Source organism: Caloenas nicobarica, chromosome 6 (genome assembly GCF_036013445.1).
Source record: "Caloenas nicobarica isolate bCalNic1 chromosome 6, bCalNic1.hap1, whole genome shotgun sequence".
NCBI lineage: Eukaryota > Metazoa > Chordata > Aves > Columbiformes > Columbidae > Caloenas > Caloenas nicobarica.
In genome coordinates this window covers 11,125,246-11,152,390 of record NC_088250.1, presented here as the reverse complement: position 1 = coordinate 11,152,390, position 27,145 = coordinate 11,125,246, and the positions used below count along the sequence as shown (strand labels likewise).

Here is a 27,145-nt window from a genome sequence, read left to right as displayed (position 1 = left end):
CTGGAAAATGCTGGTGGCTGGCCTCTAACCATCCTGCTTTTCTTGGAGGCGATGCTGACTTAGGTTTTCTTTCATGTGTTACTGTGCTACAGGCATAATGCAGATTTGAGTTATTTTTGCAAACATAATACTAACTTTCTGCATCCTTGACTCCATTAAACTATGTTTTCCCTGCAGTTACAGTTGGGCTTTTTTCCCATTCTCCCTCTTCTCTAAGCTGTCATGTAGTACTCCTTTACTAAAGGTGCCCCTTTACTATATATTAGAGATGAAAAAAGTGACTGTGGTAGGAAGGCTGAATGTTAATATACTCTAGCAAAAATGTATTTGCAGTAATTTGAAACCTAAGTAAATGCAAGGTAATGTTATATTTAAAAATTACAATAATTATTTTCTTTTCTCTGGCCACAGAATATTCTTCTGGGGGTCCACTTGGGCCAAACATAACAGATGCAGAGGCATCTTTCATAATCTACAGTCTTCTAGATAAGAAAATGTTGTGTGAATGTAACTAAATTTCTTTCACCTGCAGTGACAGGTTTCTATATCTCAACCTGTTTGAGTACTAATCTGTTTCCTTTTATTCTTTCCTGAGTGTTAAAAACTTTGCTCTCATTGCTTACACCAGACGTGCCTTAACAGCTATCCAAAATCTACGAGTTTACTGTATAGAATCTGCTCCAGGTAGGTCTGAAATACAGACTCTAAAGCTAGACAGACACAGGGTCTCAGAGGATCGTGTGCACTATTTGGATGCTAAAATGGGATTCTGCCGACCTCATGAAATGCAGTTACAAGTGCTAAAATGGTTTGGCATTTGGGGGAACTGAGCCACTCTTTTGAGGGTGATCTGAACAGAATTCAAGCAGTAGTGATTGCTAAGGGGCTCAGCATGGTCACTTGGAGGGAGATTTTTCCAGTCATTCAACCGTGATTTGCCCAGCTGATTCATGTGGACTGAGGACTAGCTCTCAAAAACTATCCAGCTGTCTTCGTCGAGGACGTTAGCCACTGGAAATGGGAGTGGGAATTGGGTTATGGAGGAATTAGGGGCATTCTCAGGAGTTAAAGGTGTGTTTGATTTTTCCTGAAGCCAAAATACAATTCTGTTAAAATATTTTGCTTACCTATGGTATCTAAAAAGCTGTATCCTGTTCATTCTCAACAACACACCAAAAGATAATTGATCACACATGGCCTTGCCTGATTAGATCTGCAGTAAAATGACTGAGTGTTGCAACATTTGGACTGACATACTGCTGTGTACTGCCTTTGAACTAAGAGGAGAATGAAAGTGCAAACGGTTGGTGCTTTGAACATTGAACCATTTCATGTCTGTGCTCATCAAAAATGCAGAGTGTCAATGGATGTTGTTAATGCCTGAAAGCTGCTGATTTGTCTGAAGGAGAGGATCTACGTGCTCCGTTTCCTCTAAAGCATTCTAATGATGAAGAGTAACATGCAGAGACATGGATTCATGCAAATCTTACTTCAAAGAAGCCTTGCGTGCTAACCTCATGAAGCAGACTACCCTGCTGCAGTCACACGTGCTGTATGAATAAATAATTGATCCTACTGCAAAGCTCAGTGAGGTTTACAGAACCCAGGCCCACAGGAAAATAGGTTTGTCCATGGCGCCTTGTTCATGCTTGGGATTCAGCCATCTATCCCTAGCAAGAGGTGATTCTGCACTAATGTAAACCCCAGGGGCTGGCAAAGAAAACTGCAGTTTACATCCATTGGGCAGATCCTGTTTCCTGGCAGGAACTGATCCAAATTGGTGTGAATCATAGGTTTTCCTTGTCCACATTCTGGGTTTGTGTTAGAGCAACTGACTCTTCTTGCTGGTGGTTGAATGAGGGCTAATTCCCAATACAGACAAGGTCTCCAGGAAGTGAGGTGCTGAACACTTTTCCCTAAAGCATCTTTACTGCCTGATTGACAGAGCTGCATTGGCGGTGGCTTTGGAGGGACCCTCTGGCCCCACATCCCTTGGTAGAAGACGCTGCAATACAGGCTGGCAGCAAAGGGTCGGGAGGGAGGGGAGGGTCAGGATATCTTTCTTTTTTAAATGGGGAAAAATTAAGGGGAAAAAAGTCCTCTTTTATTCTTTTAATACAGTTCCCAGCAGGAAGATCAGGATAGGAGGCTCCCGCTTGCTCCAGATTAAAGGAACCCGCAGTTTCCGGGTGAAGAAAGGGGGTTCCCTTTCCAGCATTCGCCGGGCCGGCAGCCTAAAGAGCACCAAGTTATCACGGCAGGACTCAGAGTCTGAGAATGAGGAGCTGCAGCTGTCCCACAGCAGGGACACTGTCACTGATATAGGTAACTTAGATGAGTGGGTGGAAAGGGAGGGGACAATAGGCAGGACCTTAAACTCTTCATATGATTGCAGCAGAGCTAGAAATGGCAAGAGACCCCCACCCCAGCAGGCTAGGAAAAACTGAGCATCCTCTTGAGGGCCTGCCTGAACCAGGGCCTGGGAGGAACACGGTCCATATCTTGGGTGCAGCATCGGCTCCGTGCACAGGTTGTCAATTCAGAGCTCCTTGTTAGAGCATGAACTCTTGGAATGCTGCTGCCTGCCAGCCAAGCGCACGCTGTCTTCAGGGGAGCACATGTTCGTGTGTATGTGCGCATACACACTCCCCTAAATCATACGATATAATGAATATGTGAGATCATATGCATATATGATATTTTATTGTCCATAGTAACAGAAAGGAGAGATATATATATATATGTACAGACATGCACTTCATATTCTGTGTAGGATATGATGTCATTGTCATGTCGTATGACATGTAATATATTCCTATATGTAGAACATAACACGTACATGCTACATACTGTATTTCTACATATTGGCATATAGATACATTTTTATAGTTTACAGATGTCTTCCTCAGTCTTTCAAAGATGGATCACCATATATTTATCTTACGGAAACCAAATGTGCATCCTGCCATGAGAGATCTCCATCACGGTTTAACTAAAGGGGTTCCCTCTGCTAGGGATGTTAACCAAAACCTACAATTTGGATACATTTGAAGCTGAAATAAGCTCCCAAGCCTAATGGTTGTTTTTATGTTGCCCAAAAGCTGCTCAGTAGGTCAACATGGAGAGTGAGATTACGTGTTCAGCAGACTTTGGCAAGTCACAGTTCATTTGAAGAAGAGAAAGAAAGGATTAACCAGAATTCATCCCCAGCCATCTCGTAACAGCATTAATGTTAGTTTCATAGGAGGCCCATGGGTTATGAAATGGCTAGAGGAAACAGGGATTAGTGAAGCTCCTGGAGAAATATCTCCCTCGCCTGAGTTCTTTAGAACTAATGTGGTAGAATCAGGATTTTTTTCCCCTTTCATCCCCATGACATTAGCAGTTTCCATGGGCAATTAGTTGTGACTTCGCCCATTGGCATTTCCAGTTGGATGCCACTTCTGGTTGGATTTTTGTTGACGTTTTTAACCACAGAGCCCAGTCAATGCAGATCACTAAACCAACCATTTGCAGCATCTGAATGGTGCAAAGAATCTGTTTCTGATGTTTTTCATTTACCTTCGCCCCTTCCATTAAAGAAAAAAGCAGGGAGGGAGCAGTGTTTGCTACTGACAAGATGACCTGTGAACCAAGTCTAAATGGTTCTTGTAATTGTCAAGCCAGCTTGATACAAGGATTGGGGAGGGGAGTCCAAACTCTGTCTTTCCGGTGTGGCATATTCTGTGTACTCTGGTCTGTTCCCACAAGGCTGGCCTGGCTTACAAGTGCTGTCCCTAGTCTTAAAGCACATAGGGCATAATAAAAACAACCACCTTTTGGGTATTTTTCTTTTGAAGAAGGGAGCCCTTGGAGCACGAGCGAACCTAGCATTGAGCCCGAGGTGCTGAGCAACACAGGCACGGAGGAGAACTATCATCGGAACATGTCGTGGCTGCATGTAAGTATGAGTTGCCAGCAACAGTCTCAAGGATGGCATTTTCAGTAGGAAAACCTTTGTGCTGGCAATTAACCAGATCACAATATGTGCTTTCTCCACGTAGCATCAAGGATCTCAAGTGTAAGTAAGACGCGACCTTTGGAAATCGTCTGTTTGCCATTTCTAAAATGGACTAAAAGCAGAGAGTTTTTGTCTTGGTCCCTCTGTTTTTCATACAGTTTGTAAGGGAAAAGCAACTATTTCTCTCTAGGCATGCAGGGACAGTCATGCTACCCCAGCTGAACAATCCATTAGCTCAGTATCTTCCCTCCAGCATGGCTGGTAAGGAGTAGTTCAGGAAGAGTAACAGAATGGGCTTCAGTGTGAGGTGGGCTCCCAGCTCCTGGGAAGTGGCATTTTAGAAGCTATTAATACTTGAGCTGGAAGTTCTGTTGTGACCACCATGTTTACTACTTACCAGAAGATTTTTCCTAGGGAGTTTTTCCAACCCCTTTTTAAGGCAATTTGTATATTTTTGTCTCCATTAACTCTGTGACAATGAGCTTAATTATTAATCTTGTGGGGAAAAAATTCTTACTTTTGGAACATTTTCTTTTATTCCATTAGATGCGTTCTATCACAATGTCTAACCTAACAGGGCCTTGTGTAGTTTTGAGTCAATCCAACAGACAGCGAGTACACCAGTGCAAATGGGGTTTAGTCATGGAAGGCCTAAGACATCCATTTTGGTGATCTCTGTACCCATGATTTAGACATGCCAGAAGTTAGTTGGGCAAGTGTACACAATTCGATCCACCAGGATCCAAGGACTGTACACCTGTGCCTGTGTTGCCTCATGACATGCTGTGATGGTGCAGTACGGTCAGTGTGTTCTTGTGCACAGGCTCTGCAGAAAAGTTGGATCAACTCCCTGTGCGCAGATTGTGTCCTGCACATGTGTATGAGGACAGATGCCTTTTGACTTCTGAGTTGCTTCTGGGAAAGACAGGTGTCAATAACGAGTTGATATCCTCTTTTTTCCCCCAAGTATTCACACAGTCTGCTGTCAACTGCACCATTCCTGTGGGGTGTGGGCAAGAACAGGCTTAATCCAATACTGTGATGTCAGAAGCAGTTCCTGATAGCTGTCTTTTTTGGAAGAGGGTGTTGGGGCAAGGAACTTGAATGTCATGTCTTCCAAGCTAGTACCTCAATCCCTGGACTATCTTGCTTCTCTGTCATTACTGTGATGTTCTTGATAATGATTACATCTCATTTGGAAATCCCAGTGTACTAAACTGAGTATGTTAGACATGAGAGTGTGTAGTCAGTGATGAATTAATGGATAGATAAAGGCATCTCCTTATCTAGCAGCTTGGGATAAATCATAGTGCCTTTACTCAATGTGGGAGGATGCATGGACTCATAAGAATGAGACATAAACTGAAGGGAACTCGAGATGTTTGTCTCATTTTACATGTGATTAGCCTGCATAGGAGAAAGGAAGATTTGAAAAATCATCTGTTCCAGTTAATGCCACGCAAGTACCAATATTGCATGAGAACTTTCTCCTTTTGTTTATTGGAAAGAAGGTGTGGGTGGATGGTCACTAAAAACTACAGGCAAAACAAAAACCTGCTTTACTTAATGGTCGTGGGCAAACCACTCAAAAGGATCACTGGTTCAAATTGCTTCTGTGCATGCACCAGCATTTCCTTTACCTGTCCTCCTTTACCTGTCCTTTATATAGCAGCCCAGAGCATGATGCCCTCATTCTGTGTCAGTGTGCTGTAACTGCAAGTTACAACAGTGGACCAGAGGCTGGGTAGAGGCTACACAATGCTGATCAGATTGATACTATTTGCACATTGATACAACACTAGTGGCTTGAGTTATTCTTGATTGACCCCAAAATAACACGAGGCCAGAACAGGCAGGCAAAGAAAAGAATCACACATATGCAGCACAGATTTGTTTTAAATTAAGCTCCTGACCTTTTAGAATTCTAAATATTTGAGAGTTGAGAGCAATGTGGCTGCCTTACTTCAGAGAGCCAGCAGACTGCAGCTGTACAGACCATAAATGGATGGAAAAGGTGGGATAGCTCCTTTTGGTAGGTCTGAGTATATCTGCACTAGGTTGTGAGATGGAGAGAAGGATTCATAAAGGCCAGTTGTGACCTACAGCATCAATGTCTTGGGGATGCCTGCGTGTTTTCCTCAGTGCTGCCAAGTGGTTGTGTGTGTGTGGAACATGAATATAGAAAGAGTTGCTGGACTGGGCTTTGCTCCCCTGGGAAGAAACCCTCTGAGTTACACTAGAGAGTAGTCACTGAAGCATAGACTTACCCAAGGCTGTCTTTAATTAATTAGTTTAGGGAATAACAGCAGTGTTGCTGCAGCAAAGCAGGGCTCAGAGTAGCTAAATGTCTAAATGTTTACTCTGTTTCTTAGAGAGGTTTTAGAGCTTCTTGCTGCCATATCGCAACACCGCTAGGAATAGTAACTGAGCCAGCTAACGCAAAGCCAGGCTGGATGGGTCTGCCCAAGCACAGGAAGGGAAGCATACGCAGGACAGCTAGCACAGCTTATTCCTATGTGAGAGCATCCTGAGGCATTTCCTTTAACGTTTCTTGAAGGAAAGTAACCCCTGAACCTCGTGGATTTGCAGCTTTAATGATGATTGAGTAGTTGACAATTTCCAGTCTAAGTGCTCATTTCAGAGTGGTGATACAACGGCTCTTCTGTAAACTGAGAGAATACTGTTTTCCTAAACCTTAATGTTGCCATCAGCCAAACATACACATCTACAGCAGCTCTGTCTCTTTGTCTGTTTTGTTAACACTAATATTTCTTTAGCCATGCCTAGCTAGTTAGTAAACCACTTGCAAGTATGGAGCTATGCACAGACACACATCCCTTTTCAAAGAGCTGTGTTCAGCTTTGTGCCTCCCCAGGTAGGCTGTGGAAAAGTTAGCTTGTCTCCATCATAGGCTGCCCTGTGTAGTTCTCTGTGTAACTCCCTTTTCTATAAGTAACGGTTCTCTTTTTTTTCTTTTCAAGGTTATGATCCTATTGTGCAACCAGCAAAGTTTCATATGTACTCACATTGACTACTGTCATCCACACTGCTACCTCCATCACAGCCGGTCCTGTGCTCGCCTTGTCCGGGCCATCAAGCTCCTGTATGGAGACACAGTGGACTCTCTGCGAGAAAACAGCACATTGAACAGTGTGGCAAGAGGCAAAAAACAAAAGGAAGTGAGTAGATGGAAAAACCGGAATGTTTTGGGGCTTGTCCAGGCAGCTCAAAAGTACCTTCAAGGACTGCATGATGTACTCAAACACTTATTTCGTGACAAAATAAATACGGCCCTTCCTAAACACAGCTTTGCTGGAAAACAACAACAACAACAACAAAACCCCAAACAAAACCAACCAACCAACCAACAGCAACAAAAACAACAACAACAAACCCCACAAACAAACAAAAACCAAAACCCAGAAACTATGAAGTTATTTAGAATTATGGAAGGAAGATAATCTGTACTGATTGGGAAGAATCTTAGTTGCTGATAAGGTCATTTAAAAGCTTATAACCTGACTTTCATGTTCTTTTATGGCACCTACTTATCAGCCCCTGGACTCCAGTCTCTTTTTTTCATGTTTCTTCTCCTCTGTTAATAAGAATCACACTTGAAATTCCTGCAAAATTATTGTAAAATCTTGCATAATTTCTTTCTTTTAGGTCTGAGCTCTCAGAGCTGTTCCAAGAATTGTATACATTAGTCTTTAATGTTACGGTCTCTTTAGTCACACATTTTTAAATACCAGTTCAGAATATTCAAACAAGATTGTGCTTTTTTAGCCATTTAAGTGGTACCTGTAACTTCAGTGGAAATACATTTCTACTTTCAGCAAACTGCCGAGCCAGGTACCAACTGAATCAGATCAACAGTTGGTTAATACTTTCATATTCCTGACCACAACAGACAGACTACAGTTGTTCTGAATACTTGCATGGCAGAGTCATTCCACTACTTTCAATGCAGTAACATTGAAAACCAAAGTGTTCATGAAACTGTCATGAAGATTTCAGTTGGGTAAGGTGGCTGTCGTCCCTGTAAGTGCAAAATGAAGGAGTAGGACACAAGTTCATAACATTTCTTCATCAACCAGCAGATGGTTTGTTTTCTGTCAAGTTAGAAAATCGAAGGGTATTTGTATGGAATGAAGCACAGAGCAGATGAAACAACAGCTAATGATTCTGCTTTCCTGGAAATTGTAACCCCTGTATGTTTCCTCTGGCACAGAAAACTAGTGTATCAGATATTTAGGAAGAGAGAAAGTAATTTCCTCTGCAGAAGGCAGGTTTGAGATGAGCAGCTGTCAGGGTTCATGAAAGGTAGCAAAAGAACACTGTACCTTACTGTGCGTTCTTTCATCTCCCACTTTGAATTGCAAAGCAAAGTGATCATCCATCAAAGCCCTTAAGCAACAACAAGGAAAAAAAGTTGGGGGACAATAAGGTTTTCTACAAACACATGCACTGTGTTTGTACAGACCTCACTGCAGGAGAACAGTTGATAACTTTTGTATTTTATGTAATGGTAGACTTTTCATCCTGGTTCCTCATAATCTGGTATCTTTCAAGTGTTGTCGTTCACTTATCTGGGTTCCAGAGGGACCTCGCTTTTACTCTCGCAGTGTGCAGAATGAAAGGCTGGAGGTAGCTGCAATATGCAGACCTGCCTGTGTGGTCCATAGGGCTTGTGAATTCACTGATATATGAGGACCCCTGTGCTAATCAGCAGGCTACTAGCTTGAGGAGAAGAGTGTGGCAAGCCAGCATTCTGGGAAAAGTTCCTGTTATTGTGAATAATTAACATTAAAAGGACTCATCATTGTCACTGTCATTGGCAATCCACGAGGGACAACTCTTAGGCAGGCATGAGCTCAAGTCCTGATGTGTGTTCTCACTTATGCTTTCTGAGGAAGAGGAAAAGATAAATGTAGCTGAGGGGAATCACTGTTGTACACACTAAACACCTCTGCAGGTAATTTTTTGGAAGGAAGCTGTAGATTTTTTACCTCTAAGCTGCTTGAAGTACCATTCTGAAATGAATGGGTGTGCCACCTGTGAGGATTACACAGAGCACATTCCCATTCCTCATTTGGTTTAGTGGCTTCTGCCTTAAGGTTTTATTAGGAAAAGCATTGTTAAAAAGAGAAGAAAATTGCATGAGATATGTCATGTCACTGATATTGGGCCTGTTGCTGGCACAGGAGAAGACTCTGTGCTACAGTTCTGGTACTAGACAGTACTAGACTAGTGTATGGAAATTCTTCTTGTACATGATCTCCTCCCTTTCCACATTGGGACATCTAAATGTGAACTTCACTGGCTTTTTTTTTTTTTTTTCCTTCCAGTGCTCAGATAAGTCATGCTTGAGAACTCCTTCTCTAAAAAAGAGAGTGATCGATATCAACTTGGAAGGCAAGAAGGACTCTGGAATGCTAAAATACATCAGGCACCAGGTACTGATTAGGCCATATGCTGGTTAGGAAGGCTGATACATAGATGTCAGGTTAGACTGCAACAAGAAGGAAAATGTATATGGATCTTCAAGCCCATGTGAAGAACTGTTCTTGAATATCAATCGGTTCAGCCCTGCATGTTTTCCCCAGCTGAGTAATGCTAAATTTAAGCCTCTCAGGGTAACCCCATGAAAGAATCCTTTAAGCATGTAGCTCCATTAAATCGCAGTCTGCATCTCTGGCTTCCCATAGTGATACCTGCGTCAAAACTGGGGATGCAAAAAAATAAAATAAATTTTAAAATATTTTTAAAATTCACAAATGTGATAAAATATGACCTGTCAGTTTACAGCAATAACACAGCTCAGCTGTAAGGCATGGCTTGTTTTTTTACAGGTAATGAGCCTCTCCCCTGCACCTTTGTCACTTCTAATCAAGGCAGCTCCTGTCCTCACAGAAGAGATGTATGGGGACATCCAGCCAGCAGCGTGGGAGCTGCTGCTCAGTGTGGATGAGCACATGGCTGGAGCAGCAGGTAAGAGAAAAAAACACTTAGTATGGCTACCCTCACCACACAGCTCACAGTAGATCACAGGGCCTTGCACAACAGCTTTATAGTAGAGAAGTCCTTGTGACACCAAAGGTTTCTTGGGAGCTGTTTGGTTTTCATAGACCTTCATGTGTTTTTGTGCCCCATACAAAAGAGGTGGTCAAGACAGCAAGAAGGCAATCTCTCAGACCCTGGTTGTGGTGGGTGATTAGAGAGCATCAAAACTAGTATTTGTGTTTAGCTAGGTTTCTAGGCAGAGGAAATGGTGATTTAATCTGTCCAGAGTTTAATGAAATATTTTGTATGTTGCCTCATGGAAATTGGTAGTAGCAGTTAAAGGCTGATAGAAGAACAGAGAAAGGAGGTGAGAGTGGAACTGTCGTAGCTCTTCTGTTGTGCTGAAAGGAAAATTCTCATGTTGCATGCAGACAGCAGTGTTGCTCAATAAGTAGTATTATGATGTGGTGTTTATCTAAATTTTCCATTTCCATTTGGTACTAAGTTGTGCAAATGACATTTGTTGATGACACATGGTTGAGAGGCCTCTTTAAGACAGAAGATTAGAATATCATATACCTGTGAGAGTGTTACCTTGAAAAAGAAATTTCAGACATGAGACGAAATTTATTACTACAAAACATGAGATTATGTCCTTGCAAACTGATAAGAGGAATTGTTCTCTTATGAACTTGGATCTTCTCCCATGGAATTGATATAGGTTTGGAGGAATTCAGAATATATCAGTTGGCCAGAAGATGACTGACTGACTGAGCAGAAATTCAGCTGTGGAAACAATAAATACAGTCAGGATGTGTCAGAAGAGGTATTTCATTAGAGATTCAAACTCTTAACACTGTTGTAAAGCACATTTTACAATTACCTATAACGCAGTACATCCATGCACAATTCTGGTCACTGAAGAGACATTTACATGGGAGAGGTACAATTAAAGACTATTAGGATAGGAGGAAGAAGGAAGAACCTATATGATGAGGATATTTATTTAATGGATTCAGGTGAAGACTGAGAGGGGATACTGTTGCTCTCCATAAATATAGCAGACCAGATGAGGAAGAATTATTTAAGCCACAGTAGCATAAAGATGAGTATGAACTCTTTATGACTTCTTTCACCTTGAAAACAGAAGATTTATAACACCAGAAAAGAGAGGAAAATGCACTCAGGTGTAAGAGTTTGTGAAAGGGATTAGATGAAATGACACAGGGTGACCCTTCTACTCTTATTGTCCTGTCCAAACACTCATAGCCAGTGTGTGCTGATGCCAGATGTTCAGAAATCATGAGCCACAACCATAGAAAATGTGAACATCCCTCACACACAACACACAGATTGTTTAAACTAAGCATAAATTAAGCAAATTCGTTTGTAAGCCAATTTCCCACAACTTTCAAATTCTACCTTTCTTCTCCCTCAGCACCCAAGGAAATGGCTTAAAGATTGCCGTCTTCCCCAGATTTGTGCAGTTAAGGAAGCCCTCACAGGTGTTCTTACACTGGAGATTACATTACAGGCATTTTTTCAAAACCTTCTAACAATGCAAGAGTTTTAAAGTGCTCCTCAGGCCTCTCACCTCTTTTCACCACACTTCAACCTAGCTTACCAGCTCTTCGTTTTCCACAGCTGGCAATGAATTCTGCCATGAAGTCCATTGCTTGACTCCACATCTCATGTTCTTCTCCCAGTTCTGCTTCCCTCACTTCGCACTGATAGAGCAGATGCAAAGTGCTCTTCTTCAGCCCACAGGTCTTCTCCGTGCTCTCCCCTTCACCTTTGTCTTTCCAAGGCCAAGTGTGCAGACAGGAAGAGAAAGGAGCAAAATAAGAGAAACGAGCTGCCTGAAACTGCACTCAAGTGCATACAAAGTACCTTTCTGGGGGAATAATTTTGGATACTCTTTTACCAAAAACTCACCATGGCTCACAGAAAAGGGAAGGGAACAAAGCTTTGTCGCATTTCCTAATGAGGAGCAGCCTCTGAGATACATCTTCCTCTTTCTCCCTTTCCTGAAGGGAGGATTAAAACCCATTTGAGGGTCCGTAGTAGCTTTTTTAGTAGCAAGAATCGTTTCATCCCCAGCACAAATTACATTCATGAACACTTGTGTTAGTGTACAACAGCACCATCTACTGACCCCTTCCAAGACTGCATTTCTTTTTTGGTTACTTCAGTATGAGCTCACGCTTTCATATCAGTCCTGTTAAGATTTGACACAGTTACACTGAACAGATCAAAGAGTAGAAAGTTCTCTGAGCTGGTGAAACAGGAGGGTCCCTGCAGATTTGGATCGGGACTGTGGAGCGGGAATGGGAGCCTTCGCAGGGCAAGGCAGGGCAGAAGCAGTCAAAGAGCAGCCTTGTTTTTCTGCAGGTGTTCAGACTGCCTCTCATCAGCACAGCTCTCCTGCCTGGCACCTTCTGAAAAACTGTTGAGGCAAACACAATGGCAAATGTCCTCTTTCTACTATGAAAGAACAGCCGCCAAATCTAGAGAAATTGTCTCCAGTGATATGTGGTGAGCTCCTGGTCACAGAAGCCATGGGCAACTCTCTGACACTCACTGAACTCCCACAGCAACACCCCACTTTTGTTTCCTGCTCAGTGCCCCTCAGATACCCTTGTAAATTGATTGGCCTCCATCGGTCTGGAGTTGGGCTGTGTCTGTTTATATTCCAATATGCTCCAGTGAAACAACTATGAGCCAGCTCAACTTCTATTGTGCTGTTTTCCATTGTGTTCTTGTCCTTTGTCTCTCAATCCATAGCAACTCTATTTTCTCTTGGAAGCAGATTGTGGTCATTGCACAGTGCCCATTTAACTAAGAACTTTTCTTTTTGGTTTTATCTATGAAAATATACAGATGAGACCTCTACTGGGGCACTGCCTCCTGCTCCCAGGGGATGGCTGAGCTTCTGTTAAACCAGCCTTTATTAATCATCACAAAAATGACTTGGAAGTGGAATCTTTGAAAGCCAAACTCCTGTTATGTCAAGAGATGCTTCTTATTTGAAACCAATCATGACTGGGATTTTAGTGAGAAGAGCAAAGCTGTGTTTTATTTTAAAAGCAGATTTTCCAGAACCTTTTACAAGCATCACATGAAACGCTGTGTGGCTCCAAAAGGTGGAATCACACGTGCTTGGTTTCATGAAGCAGTACAATTTTTGCTAGGTCTTGTAGACTGCTGATCTCATTTCTGGAGCCAATAATAGGGGGGTTTTGGTGGGGGTTTGTATAAAACAGCTGCAGTTTTTCTGTGCCAAATAAACACGTTATTAAGGCAACCAGATGATCAGATGTTCTCTCTGTGCAGCCGCCATGTTCCTGCTGTGTGCTGTGAAAGTGCCAGAGGCCGTTTCTGACATGCTGATGTCCGAATTTCATCACCCAGAGACAGTGCAAAGACTGAATGCCATTCTCAAGTTTCACACGCTCTGGAGGTTTAGGTATCAAGTCTGGCCAAGGATGGAGGAGGGAGCACAGCAGATCTTTAAGGTAGATGGGACACATGAAACACAAAATTGCCATTTACAGCTTGCCTTGTGGGATAGATGTGTGATGACATGCTGGTATGAAATTGCCTGAAAATCTCTTTAGAGAAAAAATGGTCATGTAAGTCACACTAGTGGAGGAGATGATGTGTAGAACTCCTGTATAAAATGGGGAGAGTGTGATGGGGACACAGGTCAGGAAAAAGATCAGAGAAAGAAAAAGAAAAAGAAAAGAGAAGAGAAGAAAAGAAAAAAAGAAAAGAAAAGAAAATAAAGAAAGGAAAAGAGAAAAGAAAAGAGTTGTATGTGGTGTTGCAGTGTAGTGAGACATGGAGTTGGGAAAAATTTGCAGAGGTAATGTCTTGGGTATTTGTGCTCATGTTTAATTAGCAGTACTGACATAAATAATAGTCTGTTGTAACAAAATGTCTTCCATGTTTTTGTTAGATCCCTCCTCCAAGTATAAACTTCACTCTGCCTTCTCCTGTCCTGGGGATGCCATCTGTGCCAATGTTTGACCCGCCATGGGTCCCTCAGTGCAGTGGGAGTGTGCAAGATCCTATAAATGAAGATCAGTCGGTAAGCAGAGACATCATGAGAGTAAGCACTTGTTTTGATTCTGTAGCAGCATGGGAGAAGCTAAAGCTAAAGCCAAAAGATGTGGGCTCAACTGAGTTTTCTTGTCTTCCTCAGCTGTGAAAAATGTAGTACACTGTCCATGTAGGGCACACAGAATTTTCTACATGTGCAAAAGGCTTTTCTGTTTGTCCACTGAGGTACCGTACTGCATATCATATCCCTGTGAGAGACAGTAACTCAGATCTTAGGAGCACACAGTTGTTCTCTCTCCAAGAGAACATTATTTCACTTAAACTGTCTGACAGACCATTTTCTCTGCACTGGTTCATGTGGTGTCTCTTGGGAGAAGTCTGCACCAAGGCTTATTGCAGACATAGCTCCAAGAGGAGTCTCTTGGTGAATCTCTGTTCAGCTAGCACTAGTCTGACTTATATTTAGAAACTGAGCTGCTGAATGTCACTGAGGTCTCTGGCAGAAAATGCAGTATGTGTGTATGTTAACTAACAGCTTCAGGCTGTGTTTCTTCTCTTTGCTTCCTGACAGAAGTCATTTTCAGCCAGAGCTGTGTCACGTTCCCATCAGCGAGCGGAGCACATCCTGAAGAACCTGCAGCAGGAGGAAGAGAAGAAACGCCTGGGCCGGGAAGCCAGTCTTATCACTGCCATCCCCATCACTCAGGAGGCCTGCTACGAGCCAACCTGCACACCAAGCTCGGAGCAGGAAGAAGAAGGTGTGCTCCAGGGTCAGGAACTGCATTCCAGGAACGTGAGAGCACCTGCCACCAACACAGAGCACTGCTTAGGGGTGTGATGTGCAGGAACGTTGATTGTTAGTGTTAGGAAAGTCACAAACACACCCATTTGTTGGGGAGTCCAAGACACTGAGTAACAGTGTAATTAAAAATTAGCGCAAGAAAAACACAAACCCTTGGACATATCACTGTGTGACCTGAAGACCCCTGCCTCTCTCCACCTAACTTCAGAGGAACTTGCTAGTATTTAACATCTCAGAGCTCCCAGCATCTTGCAGGACTTAATAAGAATATGCAACACTGGGAATGAAATTTGTCTTTCCTAACTTCAACCCTTTAATAATTAAAGTGTGGGAGGAATCACCCTTTGACAGCATCTGTCTTAATACAAAATTGACCCTGGGGTTTTCTACATTCATGGTGACTAGCTGGGGAGCCTAGATGACCAGCTCAGCCTCAGTACCAAACTTTCAGATGGCCAAAGTTACAAGACATGAGTCATGAAAAGCTTAGTCTTTGGGTGAGGGTTTTCATTGGTCTCAGCTAAGACAGCACAAAGATTTCATTAAAGACATTCAAGGTATGTGCTATTAGGTAAGTACAGTGATGTTCAGGTCTAATCATACATTGGGAAATCTGTGAGCAGAAAGTCCAGTTCTTAGGGAAAACTAAGCACTGGCAACCATGATGGATAACAGGATGTAGATGAAAAGAAGTATAAAGCCAACTCAGTTACAATGTGGCTCACCAAAGCACTCAACACTCTTATCAAGTATGCTCTGCTGGTTCCCAAAGCATGAACAAATTACCTATCTGACTGATCTTTATAGATTTTAAATTGTGCATTTTGAGTGTTACCTGAGTTGACTTTTCAGTGTTCCAATTTGGTTGTAAGTGCTGTCCTTCAGAAAGTTCCCTAGAGTCTGTGAGTTAGATCTGGATTGACGTTTCCCTTTCTCTTTGTCAGTAGAAGAAGTTGCCAACCTGGCCTCCCGCCGTCTCTCTGTGAGTCCTTCCTGCACCTCCAGTACATCTCACAGGAACTATTCTTTCCGTCGTGGTTCTGTCTGGTCAGTGCGGTCAGCAGTCAGTGCAGAAGGTGGGTTGAATTCAGAGTATCCTTTCCTAGGATATCATTCACTGGAAGCCTTTCCTGTTGACCTATAAAGCCGGTGGCATTTGTTTTTGCTGAATGTATTCCCAAGCTTGAGCCACTTCTTAATAAATTACTGCCCTGCATTATTTTATTCACCCCTGCTGTCACAATGTCATCCCTTATTTCTCATGTTTCATTTAGAGAATAGTGCCATGGAGAGCACTCTGGCTGAAAAATGGTAATGAAATGGGATTTCATCAAAAAGAAAATGGGTTCCGTACAAAAAGATAAATGTAAATTGAAAAAACACATATTTACAATGAAAATTCCTGATCACAAAAGTGGCTGGAGGCCCAGTTTCTTCTTGGAGACAGCAGTAAAGCTGCCATGCTTGCAGAGTGATCAGACAGCCCATCATTTTGTACAGCACCTAACGTAAATGTTTATCTAACCTGCCTGGATAATACCATGGCTTATTCACTGACACTCGCCTTCTTCTCTTCTTACTGCTCCAGATGAAGAACACACTACAGAGCACACTCCAAACCATCACGTGCCGCAACCACCTCAGGCTGTGTTTCCAGCATGCATCTGTGCAGCAGTGCTCCCCATTGTCCATTTGATGGAAGATGGAGAAGTCCGGGAGGATGGAGTAGCTGGTACTGACCTAGATTTAATTTCAAGTGATTCTTGCTCAAGCATGGCTTACATTTGTTACGTGCCATAACTAAAGTGGAAAAGAGGTGTATCAACCTTGTATTTGCTCTCAGTTCTTGTTTCCTACAAGTGTTATGTGCTATATGTTGTTATGAGTATATATGTTTGTTAAAAAGTTAATTAATAATATATTAAATCCTCACAAACTATTTGAAAGTAGATTCACAAAAGAAATATTACTTTGGAGGGTTTTTCCTTTTTTCTCCACAGTTTGTGTTTGGTTTTGAGGGGGTTTTGCTCTTTTGGGGCACCCAAAAAGCCCCGAATTCAAGAAGGATATTGAGAAGCTGAAAAGGATCTGGGAGGTGAATACTAGGGTGGCAAGAGGCCTAAAGCAGGTGTTGTGTGAGGAGTGATTGCAGACGTTGGGCTTCTTTGGTGCGACAAAAAAGAAACAAAGGAGGAACTCTAGCTTAAAGGTTGCAACTTGGGATGTTCAGGTTAGAAATTTAGAAGGAACTTTATAACCAGAAGCATAGTGCAATTTCTGTGGATTCTCCACCCACAGCAGTTACCAAGACTTGGCTAGTCAAAGCCATGGTTGACATAATCTGGTGCTGGTGACAGTCCTCCTCCAAGCAGGGCTTAAACTAGAGACCTCCAGAGGTGTATTCCCACCAACATTTCTTTGATCCTATGACAAATGGAAATCTACCTATACAGCTTGAACGTTTTGGTTATGATTTGTGATGTACTTGTAAAGTAATAATGCATTTTTCTGTATTTGTTTCTCTAAAATGTTTGTAGATGGTGGACTGTTGCACTTCTGTTCTCATCACTCATCATGTCAGCTGATTGCATGTTGAACTTTCTGTTGCATTTTGTATTCAGTTTTGGGTGGATGTAGCCAGCCACCTAAATAATGTATGTATCATTTTGTGATCAGGAACTGAGTACTGAAAAAAAAAAAAGAAAGAATATTTCTCTGTTGTTGTTAATCTTCACAGGATTGCAATTAATTACACTTTGAGGAGACAATTGTCAACACAATTCCCTGCTGACTATCTAATACAGTTCACCAATACCAGATAAAATCACTCAATGAATCACCATAAAATTGAACTTCTATGCATGGACAAAAAAGTACATTAATTTATGGTTTTTAATTGGCGGATTTGTCCATCTGGATTTGTGGATCCAAATAGTTATTTCTTTATTATTCCTCTGATTACAGTGGTGAAGTGCTTCCTGCCATATCACCAGTAGCTAGAGAATTATTGCTTGAGATGACTGTGCTGGTGACTGGGAATCCTAGTGCCTCACAGAGGCTCCTGTGTGTTTCAGTACAAAAATGACAATTGTGGTAGAAGGTTAGGAACCTTTGTGTCTAAGTGTACCGGTTCAAGGCTTTTCCAAGGGGACAGTTTTGACTTTGTTTTCTTTCTCTTTTACAGTAAGCGCTGTTGCTCAGCAAGTCCTGTGGAACTGCTTAATTGAAGACCCCTCTACAGTTCTGCGCCATTTCCTAGAGAAGCTCACAATCAGCAACCGACAAGTAAACTCAGCCTCTCCCCAGTGGGTGTCTGTATTACCTAGAGCAGGGGAGCACAGCTGCAAGCAGAATTGCTCTGTGGGCTTCAGTGGAGAAGAACATTTGCTATTATAATGTAGCTCAAAGTCTTTAGGCCATATTGTCAATTGGTTTAAATCTCTGTCCACTAATGTAAGTGGGACATAGCTGATTTGCCACCACTAAGGATCTGACTTGCTCTAAGCCAAGCTTTGAACAGCTGCTTAGTGAAGCAGAACCCTTTCTATCTAACACAGGCAGTATTGCCTCACCCGTGCCACTGTTCAGCTTTCTCTGAAAGGTGGGGGCAGCCTTGTCTTTTCCTGGCTTATTACACCTCTGTCTAGTGCCATGGCTAAGCTTCATGGAAGAAAGGCATATGAGTTCTGACTGGATGAAAGGCAATATAATAACAACAATATCACTGTCCTTATCTTCCAAGCCACCACCTAAGAACTGACTACAAAATGAATATTAAACCTTAAGAAAGGCCAGGAGAGGCTACTTTCCAGGTCCTTGAGTGACCAGGTCTCAGTAGCCTCACTACTCCAGAGACATCTCGACCATAGTCCCCAAAGCTTCTATTTAAGTTCAGAGAGTCACTTCTGTTTGTTTGAGAAGGAAGCCACATGCTGTCTGGCCTCAGAGACCTCTGAGCTATCATAGCCTGCTGTTTTACCATCTCTTCATAGGCCTAATACAACCGTGAGTACAGAAGACAGAGAAGAAGTGGAAGCTTTCAGCAGATGTATCATTGGCATGGCAATATCCTATGCATATTCATGCCCATAACACTCACTCAAATCTGCTGTGGATTAAAGGGATGAGTGCCATAGAAAGAATTTAAATGCAGTCTGTCTGTCCTTAGCTGACACTGAGATTCCTTCCCCTCTGTACCTCCTTCCCACCGTAAGAAGTGTATTTGTCTACATTTAAAGCAGGCACCCTCTAAAGGAAGAAAAGTTAGATCCTGTCTGTGCCTCCTCCCCAGCAGCCACAGCTATTGAGTTAAGCTGAACTAGATTTCACAGATCATCTAGATAGTCATTTGTTGTGATAAGCAGCACAGGGATTATCACAGGGAGAAGAGTGCAGAATCAGGATGCTACAATTAGTACAAATTGCAATAGGAAGTATTGGCCTCTCTGAGATAAAAAAGAGAGACAGTGACCCTGGGTGCTGTGCCCTGAGCCTTATTTTGGGAAATATGGGAGCAGTCACAGGCATGTAGTTCTCCTTCATGCACCAAGAGACAGAGCTGAACAAGGGACTATGGAAAAATAGCAAGAAATAAAACCAGAGAAAACAAAAGGGAGAAATCCATTCTACATTTTGCAATGGAAAGAAAAAATGTTTGCTCTTCTTCCAGGATGAGCTGATGTACATGTTAAGGAAGCTTTTGTTGAACATTGGAGACTTCCCTGCCCAGACATCTCATATTCTGTTTAACTATTTGGTGAGTAGCTTGTGGATTGACTGTGCAGCACAGAATCTTACCTCTGCCTTCATGTGTCCTAAAAAGTTAATGTCACGATCTGCAAGGAAATAAATGCTCTTAACTTTTCCTATATAGCTCGTATCTGCTACTGGCTGCGGGTGCAAGTCACCAGGCTTACACCAGCCTTTCAGTCCTTCTAGGCAGAGGGAAAGGAACCTTTACCTTTTCATTAAGCATGTAAGCAACCTGTCGTGGATTTCTGAACTGAACCACAATGAGTTGTAGACCAATGGAAGAATCCCAGCACCAGAAACTTTAATTATTTTACTTCATTTTGATTCAGAAAGTGCTTTGCTCTTGGACAGTCTACCTAGCAGCTTATTTCAAGATTGTGGAAAATGCATTTGCTGCAGTTAGGAGATGAAATGGGCAAGATGTATACTACTCCAGGAGCCCTCTGTGTTTTTGAGTTTGTGTGGCAGCACACCAGAGCAGAAGGCACAGGAAGTTTCTTACTGCAGAGGTTCTCCTTTTTCCTTGTCTACAATGGCTTTTAAGGCTGGGCTGCAACAGTACTTTTTGCTCCCAACCCTCATCCTCTCTAGAAAAAAGAAGAATAGTACAGGTAGATTGTTCTGTATTATGTATAAACTTTCAGGATGTAAGTTTAATGAGTTTATTCCCTCTGAGTAAAAAAAGGTAGAACAATATTCTTGTTCTGTGTCTATACAAGTCCGCACAGTTGAAAGGGTGTGTATAACCTGATATTCCTCTTACTTATTACCTGCAGGTAGGACTGATAATGTATTTTGTACGCACTCCATGTGAGTGGGGCATGGATGCCATTTCTGCCACACTTACCTTCCTTTGGGAAGTGGTGGGTTATGTAGAAGGACTCTTCTTCAAGGATCTCAAACAGACGATGAAGAAGGAACAGTGTGAAGTGAAGCTGCTGGTGACTGCCTCAATGCCAGGTATAAGAAATGAGTCTTTAAATCTTCATCTCCAAGTTCATGACCCCTACCAAAAAGGAAATCCATCAGAACTGGATAGAAAAAGAACTGCTACAAATGGTTGCATACTCTAAGTCAGTTTTCCTTGGGTTGAGGATTCAGTCAGTAAATTCCACCTCTATTTCCCCGTGTTTCACAAAGCCACTTTAAGAGCTCTAAGAGAAGTAAACAGAAAGTGAATTAGAACAGTCTTTTTAACCCAGAGCCTTGTGCCAGTTGGGCTGTGAAAGTCTGTCAGGATGATCATTGTAAGATTGTACCATTCAGACTGAATTTGATTTGATGCAACCTCTCATTTAAGTCTAGAGAGAGTCCAAGAAGAACATACTGTGAGTCTAGGACATTGTGAGTGAAGCAAGAGATATCTTGCTGAAAAACAGATTTGACCTTTTAGGTTTGTTCCTTCCTCAGGGTGACAGTTGCTGCTAAAGCCGTCTCATCATTTAGGAATAGATCAGTTTCTCATTAACTGTGGAAGTATGAGACTATGCTAACACTACATAATGGATTCCAGACAGGACTGGCATTGTCTGCCTGTCCAGGAATGCATTTTAACTATCACTTTTCCTCCATGGGCAGTCTTTTGAAATTGAGTTTAAAAGGATGGGGAGAATGCAACTTCTTTTCTTCCTTAGGCACAAAAACCCTTGTTGTGCATGGGCAGAATGAATGTGACATCCCAACTCAGTTACCAGTCCATGAGGACACACAGTTTGAGGCTCTTCTGAAGGTAGGAGTGAGTTTTTGAAACAGACAAAATGCTTCATAGTACATTACGTGCCATACCTGTATGCCAGCAATACATTTGTCCTGATCATCTGCTCCAGTGTCGGGAAGCTTTGCTGACAGGCATTTCTGTGCCCCTGTGAGGACAGCTTGGTTGCAATAGACAGGATCCCGTATTAAAGGATAGTAGCAAAACCCTGACCTCACAGACAGCCAAAACCCCACAAATGCAACTACCTTTGAAGACACGGCAGTTTGTTGGGTATTTGCTGTATACTGTCCTTTGGATAAATACATAAATCATCTAAATATTTGGTTTTATCAACACTGAAGACTAAACAGAACGATCAAGATCAGAGTGGAAATGATGGTTCAGTAGCCACAATTATATCTTGGGATCTAGGAAATGTGAAGTCAGTTTCCCTTAGGAAATGGATTTGCAAAAGCATTTGGTTTGTCCAACTATGTTAAATTTTAATGGGGATCACACATCTCTGTGCTTTGAAAGATCGGAACTTGATTGTCTCTGTATATCACCTATCGCCAAAGCTTGATGAATACATAGGATGGAAATGGAAACGGCAATACCCATGTGGCTTATATAGCCAGACAAATATGTGGGATATGAAGACACTGAAACAAGTAACATCAGTCTTCAGGACTGTGATATCAGCATGCCTTGATTATCACAAACATATTCATGTAGTTTATGAATAAAAAAAGAAATTAAGAATTAATGCCAGAACAGTGTAACAGCCTGACTGAGGCATACAGCCTTTATATGTTATTAGCTGGATATTTTTATTTTGGATGTTGTGCTCTTTGTACAAGACAGCTAATAAGTAAAAGGATGTTTTTCTTTCTTCCTTTTCAGGAGTGCTTGGAGTTTTTTAACATACCTGAAACACAGTCTTCTCATTACTTTTTAATGGATAAGCGATGGAATCTTATTCATTACAACAAGGTAAGGCAAAGGTCAGGTGTCCAGATGGCTTTGTTCTTTCTGTCTTATCCCATTTTAAATATCAGGGTTATCTAAGGGAGAACAAGCAGCCCATAAATAGAAAGCATTCTGTCCTGTGGGCACCACATCTTGGGTGTTTATTTCTGTGTGGTGAAAGACTGGATTTTGACAGAAGAGGGAAGAGGCAGAAGTGGAAAGCCCTTGCTCTTAAGTCATTAATGTCTAGGTTTCCTACAAAAGATCGAATTTCTCTTCTGTTTATGCTCTTCCATGATGTCTGACACTATCTGAAAGCCCCTACCCTAAAGCTTCAGAAAGAGCTAGGGGGCCTTTTATTCAGTTCTGTTGAGTGATGCTGTTACAATTACATTTGTTTAAAATACACTTGTTTCCTTTCCTGGCAGACCTACGTCCGTGACATTTACCCTTTCCGGAGGTCAGTTTCTCCCCAGCTCAACCTGGTGCAGATGCATCCAGAAAAGGGTCAAGAGCTCATTCAGAAGCAGGTATCTTACTGTCACCAAACACCTCTGCCCAGAAACAAACCTTTTTTCTTTTTTTTCCCCTTTAAAGGCCTTCACTCAGGCTGCATGCAGATAGAGAGCTTTGCTGCAGAAATAGCGCTTGGCATGAAATCTGCCCTGGTGCCATTGGGCAGGTGTACAGTGTTTTAAGAAGTGTCAAAGAATGCAATGTGAATCCCCTCCTGCTTTCTCCAGCCAACTTCTTTTAGGTGGATCATTTTGCATTTTCCTATACTTGCCCACAAGAGCTTCCATTGCCTCAGCTTTGAAAGTTGCTGATTCCTTTCTTTAACATGACCTCTGGCTGTGGAGCAGGTAATTATCTGTTCTGCCTTCCTTTCTCTCCTCTTTCTGTAGAGAATATTACCTGCCTCTTTTCCTTGTCCTTCTCTCAGATGCTTAGAGGCAGTTAGGGTTAGGATTTAGGGTTAGGGGTTAGAGCACAGCAGTAGCGATTGTTTCATCAGGGGAATATCTGCCCTCAGAACAGCACTGTCCTCTCCATCTTCAGCCTGATAACCTGTCCAATCCTGCTGATGCTGTGCAGCTCCCAGGAACTCTCCCTTAGGAACTAAACCTTAACTAAAGTGGCAGTGCCTTTAATGTTCTGCAAACCCCTACAAGTATCATTTATTTAGGCATTAAGACTATGGTATTGAACTCGCTCTACCTCTAGAAACTGCACGCTTTGTTTTCCACAAAAGCAAAGCTGTCTCAGTTGCACAGAGTTGAGTGTTTAGGGAAAAGTTGTTCTAGCTGTGTCTGCAAAGGATGATAATAAGCCAGAAATGAAAAGGGGACAGAGGGAATGTGGTTAAACAGTATGAGTTGGGTAATAACAGTTGTATTATTCTAGCCAAAACCCAGTTACTGTAGTTGTGTCCCTAGCAATGTGAGTGCAGGGGCAGGAAAATATCAGGACAGTTATAAAAAACAGCTATAAAGCTGCTTAAGAGGTACTAGCAGCTACAATAATGGAGACTATAGTTAATGCTGTCTCATATACGTACGGTACAGAATAGGGAAATGTTTCATGTGCTGCATCTGCCAGTAGGAAGTCTCTAAAAATCCGGAATTACTTGCGATCATTTTGGTTGCTTCTCTGATAGAAATTATTCTCACTCTGGTTCTAGGAGTTGTGTCCCACATCTCAAATAAATGAGTTTGATATGCCCTACATGACCCCAAAAGATTTAAATGGCCTGTCCAGGTTTTTCAGGGCATTATTTTGCATTCCACACTTTTCTATTTAGAGTACTTAGAGGCCAAAATATTTCTAAGGTTAAACTTAAATCAAGCATCTACCAACCTCTCTGTAGCTGTGCAAGGAGTTGCTGGACAGAATCCAGCTTCGGCAAAGAAAATGGCACTGTAGAGCCTACCCACAGAGCAGCAATCCATGGAAAAGTATTTTCTTTACTGTTGATTGATTGAGCACCCAATTCTAAACTGAGTGCACTTCAGAGCAAGGTCATAGCAACTGCGGGACATGGGAAGCAGAGCTTTGTCACATGTTAAGCCACGTGCTTCAAGTTTTGGCTTCATCCCAGTAGCTAAGAGCTGTCTTGAATCTGCTTCCAAAGACAGTTACTTCTACTATTGAGAGTCACTCTGCCTTATGGTTCCTTTTGGCATCAAAATAAAATAGCTAGCCTGACTAGTCCCACCAGTCAGAAGCTCAAAGGAGGCTGGTAGAATGGAACTCAGTTTCCCAGTTGGTGTAAACCAGAAGTGTTAATCTGAAGTCAGCAGGACTTTGCTCATTTGCAGCAACTCAGAATCTGGTCTTTGTTTTATTGACTACTTTTTTTTTGCAACTATATATACATTTTCTGTGGCTAGACATGAGCCAACCTCAACCCAGAAGGTAGACAACGATTCCAGTTTCGTGTTGACTATAGCCTAAGACCTTGCAGAGAGCAACTGCAACTCTGAAGCTTTCAGTTTGCAGTTGGTTTGCCTCTGACCACCTTGGGGCTCACACTGGCAAAGCTTGCATTAATCTACAAAAGACCACATGGCACAGTTGCAAAAGGTTTGACCACCACTCAGGATCCTCCACAAGACTGAAACAGAAAATGTTGTTAAAACTCCTTTTACAAATGTGATCTATCTTTGTGGAGCTGGGCTAAAGAGCAGTGGTCACACAAATTCTAGCAAAAAGGTGTAGCACTAGCCCTGTGAATGTCAACAGGATCTTCTGGGCCAGGAGTACAGCATCCCTCCCATCAGAGAAAGCCATGGAAGCTAACCTAGCAAGGTGCATACACGTTATAAAGAACTTTTTGATCAGACTGATTCTGATCCTCGTCTCTGTTTCTCTCTCAGGTGTTCACCCGCAAGCTGGAAGAGGTGGGCCGGGTGTTGTTCCTCATATCACTGACACAGAAAATCCCTACTGCCCACAAGCAGTCCCATGTATCTATGCTCCAGGAGGACCTCCTCCGCTTGCCTTCATTTCCCCGAAGTGCCATTGATGCTGAGTTCTCACTCTTCAGTGATCCCCAAGGTATGGCCTTCAGATGGCTTTCTCTGGTGGTTGTACAGGGCCCAGATGGTTTTTGTTGGGCACTTCATTTGCCTTAGAAATGTGCAGGCTTGTAGCATTACTGAAAGCTGATAAACCTCTTCCTAAGGAAAATTATACATAGCTACTGGTTTGTAAGCACAACAGCAGAAAGGGCTTTGCTGTTAGTGGCCTCACGACAAAGCTACTTTATTTGGATCCAAATGGAAATAAGTTATAATTATGTATTAAAATTATGAATGAGACTACAGCTGGAATACTGTGTCCAGTAGCATAACTGAACCTAAAAAGGGTTGCTCAGAGTCCTTTGCCATCCATTTTGAAGAAGTAATGGACTCCCAATGAAGACTGGGCAAATTCTGCAGCAGGAATATAGAAACAGCACACTTTTTAGAATCTTTGCTCTGAAAGTTAAGTAGGGTTTCCAGCCTGACTTGGGGATTAAACAGGACACTGTTGCAGGATAGTAAGCATTGGCAAGTTCTGTAATAGGCCCTAAAGGCACTTGCTTTCAGAAGCGTTATTGTAACTCCGCATCAATGTCCTATAATGTGTGGAATACCTGAAGGATAAAAATTCAGCATAAATCCACACAGCTATTCAGGTTGTGTGGGGCAGATGATGCACGTACAAGCTCAGATCTGCTTTCGCTTTTTAAGAGGAGAATTTCCAGCCAGTGGGGAGCAGATTTAATGAGCTGTGTGATATTCACCATTCTTCATATTCGTGTGTTTTGCTTTCAGTCAAGGTTTGCTCAAGCCCTGGAGGCACTTCCAGAAGTACAGGATGGGTGAAATAATTTTATAAAGGCAGAACAATGGTCAGTGTTGCGGGATGGTTCTCTGGAAAGGCCTTTAGCCTCTGGGAACGTTGTGCGGTTGGATGTGGTGGACAGAGTTGATTGCTGTTGCCTCTTCTCCTCTGCAGCTGGGAAAGAGCTCTTTGGTCTGGACACTCTTCAGAAAAGCTTGTGGATTAAGCTGCTGGAGGAGATGTTCCTTGGCATGCCCAGCGAGTTCCCCTGGGGGGATGAGATCATGCTGTTCCTGAACGTCTTCAATGGTGCCCTGATCCTGCACCCTGAGGACAGTGCCTTATTGAGGCAGTACGCTGCCACGGTCATCAACACAGCCGTGCACTTTAACCACCTCTTCTCCCTCAGCGGGTACCAGTGGGTTCTCCCCAGCATGTTGCAGGTGAGCCATTTCCATGAACAATAGAAGGGAAGAGTTTTGAGCCAGCACTTTGTTATAGATCTGGCTGTTAATGGAGGAACTCTAAACTGCTGAGTCCTGGTGAGATCACAGATTTTGGGGACCCCAGGAAGACAACAGATGAGGGTGGGATGGCCCGAATCAGTATTCCTGACACTATATTCCCTTTTCTTCTTGAGTAATGACTACATTTTCTTTTTTTCTTTCTGCTAAGTAAAAGAATGTCTATTTCCTTTACTACATAGTTCCACACAGAACAGTGAAATTTTTGGAAAATTTTTGGACCTTGAGTCTTCCTCAGTGATTTTTCTTCAAGGAATGTCTGAAATTTGGAGAATAGATGAAATATTTGGATTTGCTACTTGCTATTGAAACTAAATGATATTCACTTCGTACAATAATTGTATTATCTACCATTTAAACAGCAACAGAAAACACAAAATGTTTATGAAAAACTGTATGTTGTCTTTTCATGTGAGTGATGACAAATATTGGAAATGTTAAAGCTAGTGTTTCTCTTTGAAACATGTAAGTATGGCTTTTTTCCTGTTGATATTTGAGAAAAATCAAAT

General features: G+C 42.3%; 1 protein-coding gene across 3 annotated transcripts in view; it reads left to right on the top strand.

Moving 5' to 3' along the window:
* Positions 1–27,145, top strand: part of UNC80 (unc-80 homolog, NALCN channel complex subunit) — a 127,270-nt gene that overhangs the window by 62,894 nt on the left and 37,231 nt on the right. For 2 of the 3 annotated variants that reach the window (XM_065637635.1, XM_065637634.1), the window contains exons 27-43: positions 3,840–3,940; positions 6,982–7,179; positions 9,349–9,456; positions 9,853–9,991; positions 13,337–13,518; positions 13,962–14,093; positions 14,637–14,823; positions 15,812–15,943; positions 16,456–16,599; positions 18,052–18,152; positions 19,537–19,623; positions 20,396–20,579; positions 21,254–21,348; positions 22,219–22,308; positions 22,713–22,814; positions 25,161–25,341; positions 26,287–26,555. In XM_065637635.1, coding sequence (XP_065493707.1) covers positions 3,840–3,940; positions 6,982–7,179; positions 9,349–9,456; positions 9,853–9,991; positions 13,337–13,518; positions 13,962–14,093; positions 14,637–14,823; positions 15,812–15,943; positions 16,456–16,599; positions 18,052–18,152; positions 19,537–19,623; positions 20,396–20,579; positions 21,254–21,348; positions 22,219–22,308; positions 22,713–22,814; positions 25,161–25,341; positions 26,287–26,555 — 2,432 coding nt within the window. Of the gene's footprint in view, positions 1–2,121; positions 2,326–3,839; positions 3,941–6,981; positions 7,180–9,348; positions 9,457–9,852; positions 9,992–13,336; positions 13,519–13,961; positions 14,094–14,636; positions 14,824–15,811; positions 15,944–16,455; positions 16,600–18,051; positions 18,153–19,536; positions 19,624–20,395; positions 20,580–21,253; positions 21,349–22,218; positions 22,309–22,712; positions 22,815–25,160; positions 25,342–26,286; positions 26,556–27,145 lie in introns of all 3 variants that reach the window. The other variant, XM_065637633.1, reaches the window with a different exon arrangement.